We start from the raw sequence: 6,520 nt of genomic DNA on the forward strand, positions 1-6,520 counted from the left end.
TGTGTGTGTGTGTGTGTGTGTGCGCGCGCGCGCGCGTGTGCGCGCGTGTGTGTGCAGTGTGGCTTCACTTCTGTCTTTCTTCATATCTCCTGTGTGGTAAAGACAGTCTGTCTGCCCTTTCTCATTCTGCTGGAAACCACCCGGCTCTCTGCTGTTTGGCAGCTTAAGTGAGTCTCAATTCATTAAGAATTACTTTTATGATCAGCTAAATGATCCAAAATATATTTTCGGAGACATCAGTCATCACTTTTCTTATTTAGCTTTCCTTAAGTTGTGAAACTTAAAGTATTTCTTTGAATACAACCTTTAAACCGTTAAACTGTATGTTTATATTCAATTTATCAAATACTTATGGCTGTAAAAAATGTAAAAATGCAAAAGTCTTATTGGCATTTCTTAGCATGTAGGATGACATGCCATGAGCTATGTATCATCATCTATCACTTGGCAACAGTTTTGCTGAACTTCATCTTGTAGGGTGTCATACATCTACACATCTGGCAATTGCTGCCAATTCTGGAGAATTTTGGAGAAAACTAAGTCATATTCACTATAAATGGAGTTTCAGGGATACAGTCAGTTATTTGTTAGATAAACACAGATTTCTTTTCCGTGGAATTGTGTTATTGTGCACAATGGCTATTCTGCAGCCAGTCTTTAAACCCCCCACTTTGGGGCTTACTTATTTTCCTGGTTTTCTGTTTATTTAAAGGTCACACTGGAATTACATCATTAGGTTTACCCCAAAATCAAAAATACATGTTTTTCCTATTACCTGTAGTGCTATTTATCAATCTAGATTGTTTTGGTGTGAGTTTTTGAGATATTCGATGTGAGTGTTGGAGATATTGACCCTGCCTTGTTTCGAATATAATGGAACTAGATGACTTGCTGTGCAATAGTAGTTCAATACTGCTAGCTCACCTGAGCTAGCTACCGTTACAGCTCAGCCGAGGAAGATGCCATTAATGTTTACCTCCTGCATGGTGATGCGGTTGACGGGTGTAGTTTGGTAGAAAGAAACTAGTTCCTACATGAAACTACTTACCACTGTTTGTGGTTTATCTTGAGTAATTGGGTCATGACTGCTGGCACTTTGAGCACCACAAACCGAGTGCCATCCATTAAAGAGAAGGCAGACATCCCTATGGTTGATTACTCCAACACTGGGCAACTCACACCAAAACAATCTAGATTGATAAATTGCCATACAGGTAAGAGCATGTATTTTTGATTTTGTGGTGTGAACATTCCCTGTAGGCATCGAAAGCTGACTTTCTGACTCATGCTGAAACAGTAAGTAAAACACAAACTTCCCACCAGTTTGAATTTCTTCTTTGTCTCCTCAACTTGTGACCACATGTCTCAAGCTATCACATATCTATGGCGGCAGGCAGAGGATGGGAGATATGCAAGTTTTGCCTTGGTATCTACTACAACTAAGATGACATACCAGCTCTAAAAATTCACTAGCGGCCAGTAAAGATTTAATCGGTGTAATCTTTCCAGTGTAAAGAGAGAAACATCCTGAAGCAAAGAGATGAATGATGGAGAAATATGTAATGTATACCCTCTTACATATTATTCTGTAATATTATTTCAACTATTCTGTTAATGTGGCACAAAGGGAAAACATAAGTCACCTAAGGACGCAGCTCGTATATTCATGTTGCAGAAATCTTAATGTTGCTGGATTTACTTTTTAAGTTATTCTCAAGTGAACTCTGTGAAACCCAACGAGTTGAATGACATAAAGCGATTTCTTAACTACAGTATGTCTAATGTTTCCTCCAACCAATGATCTGAACACGCTGTCTGTATTACTTCATATTCATTTTACTTCTCCCAAAGGCTGTCACATTCTCTGCAAGATCATAGAAATATGAAATGTAACCCTTAGGCAGAGAAGCTGCATATATCAAGCAAATCCTGCCTGAGGGAGGCTGGCTCGGTAAGATCTTAAAGTAGCTCATAAGATTAGAGTTTGTTTAATTAAGGGTGGAAATCCACTGGTCAAAACTGCTTCCCTTCAATGTTTAATACAGCAAAAGCTATTCCCTTCCTGTAATATGACTCTGAAATCAACTTTGGGAGTTTGGTGTGAAGCAACTCTCTATAAAAGAAAAATGAATCAAATTAAAGAGGCATTAATCTATTGTGTTGGTGGTATAGTGGTAATAATGTTACTGGTTAAGTTTAGATTTATAGACCAACAAAATACTGAAAAACAAATCTGTTTGGATAAAAATCAGCATTTCTGATGTGGGCTGTCAGAGACAGTCAGATCCCAGTAAACAGGGAATTCCCTGCTTGTTAGCTCCTTTCCCACCATATCTAACACTTTTCCAGTAATACATAGCAGATGCAATAATCTGTCATAATACCAGACGTCATCATACAGTCACAGTGACAAATACTTGTTTTTTTGTGATTAGCTAGCATGCCAGAGAGTGCGGGAAAAGCTCCACAAAGAAATGAGTGGGAGTGTTATCACTGTGGTTTAAGGAGGGTAACATCAGTTAATCATTATGAAGCTGTTGACGATTGTCAGCAAATACATGATATAAATATAACTTTGACAGGTTTCTCCTTTTCAAAATGATGCAATGCTGAGCAAATATATATAAAAAAATAACATAATACGACCAATTTAACTGAAAAGGTTAAACTTATATCCCTGGCTTGTCAAACATATTGTAACTAATTACTTATTTAGGTGTGATAGTGCCAAAGCAGTAGTTTTGTGCATAGTGCATCAACAGTCAAGTGGAACAGAACCATCCTTGATGATGTCAGTGACATTGATAACAAGCCCCAATGTCTGTCATACTGTCATACTGTTACTAATTGATTTGCTTACAGCTTCTGTGTTAATATCCAAGCTGCTCAGCTAAAATGGTTGTTATTTATTAGTGTTACGTTGGTATGCATAGATAAACCCTTTAAGCACATCACAAAACAAAGAAGCCAACACGACTGAGCCCCATAAATGCTGTAAATAAGTTAGAAGGGACAACGCTCAATTGTTTTTTTCAGATGCAGGCCTGGTCTAAACAGAACAAGATGGACGATGCCCCCAATCACAGAGGAAGGAAATTGAGCCAGTTTCACAATGAAGGAAATAAACAAGCCATCGGATCAAGGGATCCAATAAAATATGTGTCTCTGACTTTAACATATTACTTGCTGATTAGTCGCGCATTGCAAGACCTATCTCCACAGTGCTGTGCTTGCTGATTAATTTAATTTTATTTGTTTTCTTTTCCAATGATGAATTAGTTAAAATTAAATGATAATCTGTTAAAACCCTTGAAACTAAATCTTAACAACAATATCGAAAAGGGTATGTTGTATCATTTTGTGGTATTAATAGAGATTTTTTAAGATTACATGACTCCAAAAGTAAAAGAAACAGCTACAAAAGCTGACAGGAAAAAGTGTTTTCTCTGAGAAAAGTACACGCACATAGACACACAACTTCACTTACAGTGTAAACTGCTCCACAGTGAAACACAACAGCACTTCAGGCATCTGTTGTTAATTAAAACAAAGAGCCAGGCATTCCAGAGCAGCAGCAACAGCCACCCGACCGCCCACCCACCCGTATCTCTATCTTCCTTCTTTTTCTCTCTCCCATTCCCTCATCTCCAAAAAACTAAATTTCCCTGTTCTCTGGGCCAAGGTTAAAAAGGAGTATAGTGAGCCATTCCTCAGACCAGCTGGTCTGATATTAAATCTAGAAGGGAAAAGAACATGCCGGCAGGTGTGTTGGTGTGTGTCTGTAAGTGTGTGTTTTTTTGTCCCAGAAGACTGCAATCACTCCAGCCTTCTAATAGTCACTTTAGCCCTTTTCCTTTCACTTCTCACACACACACATTCACACACATCCTCACCACAGAAACATTGGGTAGAAGGAGTGGATCGAGGAGTCAAAGCATAAATAACACGGCAAAGACAGGGGCAGCGGAGGAGGAATAGGGGTGTGGTGGAGGGGCTTTGAGTAAAGAGTGGGAAAAAGAGCCCAAAAAACGAACAGTCAGAGCAACATGGAAAATCCCTGGTTCCCATGCCAAGAATCCGGCACAGCAAAAGCACACACACACACACGCACACACACACGCGCACACATACACACGCACACAGTGTATCCGAAAGCCTGCTGGGAGCTCAGAGCAAAGGAGAAGGTAGTGATAAAAATAATCGGCTTTGGAAAGCCAGATTCAGGAGAACTCTCTTGGCCTTTGCTATCACTTGTAACAAAGTATCTTTTTGGTTAGAAACACTAAAATGAAACCTGTTCTAATTATATTTGAAGCATGAATTAATATTGGGTAAAAGCCAGATGGGGAGACAGAAAAAAAATTCTAAGGGGCAGTGCTGGCAGGTAATGTAATCATGAATAATCCAGCAAATACTTATTCCCGCCAATAATATCGCAGCTATGATAATCACCAGTTGCCGGCAGTCACAGTACCGCTTGGTGTGAATGTCAACAGTTTTCCTTTTCCTGCCTGCTGCTTGCGAGTGGCATAGCTGCTATCTATAGCACAACTCTATTTTCAGACCATGCAGACAGGGTGCAATGGAAGGCTAATAAACCTTTATTTACCGTCCAGTTCTGCGGAAAAAGTGGCGAAACAACAGTCGACATTCACATTGTATTGTCACTTGAGAGCCTGATTTAGGAAGAAAACAGACATCGGTTTAATAGATCATGGAAGTGCCTGAAGGCCTGGGAGTCAACCCGGATATTCGTGCAGAGAATGTGACCCTCGATCTGGAGGACAGAGAGCACCAGACGGGCTGGGTGAGAGTGAGGGTGGATGAGAGTTGGTTCACTGTGGAGCGGGCCTTGCTCGTGAGATACAGCAACTACTTCTCTGCCCTCTTTCACTCTGGGATGACGGAATGTCACCAGGACGAGCTCTACCTGAAGGGAGGAGTGCATGCAAGGGGTTTCCTCATTGCCCTTAGTGTCTGCAGGGGAAAGGTCCCCACTATTAGTGACCCAGATGAGCTTGTAGAAGCTGTAGAGTGTGCTGCATTCCTGCAGATTGCATGTTTGGTGCAGCACCTTTGTGACATTATTGACTCAGACAATTGCCTCTTGCTTTACCATGCGGCATCCATCTTTGGGGTGCACGCACTCTTTCACAATGCTGCTCTTTTCCTTCGTGATGCTTTTGATGATTTGAAGGATGCAGCAGAAAGTTTGATCCCTGAAGACCTTCTTCAATATTCTCAATCATTGTCTCCTGCTTCTTATATTGCTTTAGGCACACACTCTCCTTCAATGGAACTGCTACAGGACTCCTTTAGGGTTGTTTGCTACCTTGATGAAAAAGAGGGAGATTGGAAGCATCTGACAAACCTCCCAACTCTCTGTAGCACCTCCATGGCTGGAGTGGCAGTGCTTGACAATCGATTGTACATTGTGGGGGGAGTTTACGGTTACGGTAAGGACACAGTGGACAGCAGCTTCTGCTACAACCCTGAGTCAGGGGTTTGGACTGTTCTTCCAGGTCCCCAGCAACTAAGATATGACTTCACCCTGCTGGGGCATGAGGGCCAACTCTATGCCATTGGGGGTGAATTCCAAAAACGGCAAATATCCACAGCAGAGAGTTATAATGTTGAGAAGGGGGAGTGGACATTTATACAGCATGCACCAAGACCTGTACTATCTGCAGCATGTGCTGTTGCAAGACGGCGGATGTTTGTTTGCTTCTGGAAACCACCAGACACCACAGACATATATGAATACATGCAAGTGAAAGATGAGTGGAAACTTGCAACCACCATGATCAAACCTCAAAGCTATGGGCACTGCATGGTATCTCACAGAGACAATTTATATGTGATGCGCAACGGGCCTTGTGACGACTTCCTGCGTTGTCTAATGGACAGCTACAACATCACAACAGGCCAGTGGACAGCCATGCCCGGACACTACATCAACAGCAAGGGGGCACTGTTCTCTGCAATGATCCGGGGGGACTCCGTGTTCACTGTGAAACACATGCTAACTCTTGAATACACCATCACTGGAGATGGGTGGAAGCCCCGCAGGCAGATGAAGGGGTTTCCAAAAAGTGGTTCACTGTGGACGTGTTTACTCAGGCTTCCCAAGACAGGACCCGTTTTACCACAGCTGGATGCAGATGGGGAGGAAGAAAAGATGTCTTTGCCAGACACATCTGAAGGATTTGTGGAAGCTGTACCGGAACTGTGAAATTACTGAAAAACTGGAAAACAATGATTTGTTTTTACGGGTTTCTAAGCTAGAAATACGAGTCTGAGATTTAAAAAACAATGAGACAAACAATCGTACTACTAGACAATTCTGATTGCATAGTAACACAAAGGCTCTTTGTTTCAATGCACTAACACTGCACACACATGCACACGTGCTGACACTACACATTTGTTCTGATTAGCAACAGCTGCTACAGTAGTTTATTTTAGGGGAGGCCACTGTGCATGTGTGTGTGTGTGTGTGTGTGTGTGTGTGTGTGTGTGT

At 41.7% G+C, this 6,520-nt stretch overlaps 2 protein-coding genes across 4 annotated transcripts in view; one reads left to right on the plus strand and one right to left on the minus strand.

The window, feature by feature from the left end:
* afap1l2 (actin filament associated protein 1-like 2) overlaps window positions 1–6,520 on the minus strand; it is a 35,751-nt gene that overhangs the window by 9,308 nt on the left and 19,923 nt on the right. The gene's annotated exons all lie outside the window — the stretch shown is intronic.
* On the plus strand, window positions 4,415–6,513 carry LOC116671097 (kelch repeat and BTB domain-containing protein 13). Its single transcript, XM_032502035.1, has one exon. It carries the CDS (start codon window positions 4,715–4,717, stop codon window positions 6,230–6,232), a length of 1,518 nt encoding a protein of 505 aa, XP_032357926.1. The 5' UTR covers window positions 4,415–4,714; the 3' UTR covers window positions 6,233–6,513.

This window comes from Etheostoma spectabile, chromosome 21 (assembly GCF_008692095.1).
Source record: "Etheostoma spectabile isolate EspeVRDwgs_2016 chromosome 21, UIUC_Espe_1.0, whole genome shotgun sequence".
Classification (NCBI taxonomy): domain Eukaryota; kingdom Metazoa; phylum Chordata; class Actinopteri; order Perciformes; family Percidae; genus Etheostoma; species Etheostoma spectabile.

What these genes read in the sequence shown, in the direction of transcription:
- LOC116671097 (XM_032502035.1), top strand. Translation starts at nt 4,715, where the DNA reads ATGGAAGTGCCTGAAGGCCTGGGAGTCAACCCGGATATTCGTGCAGAG.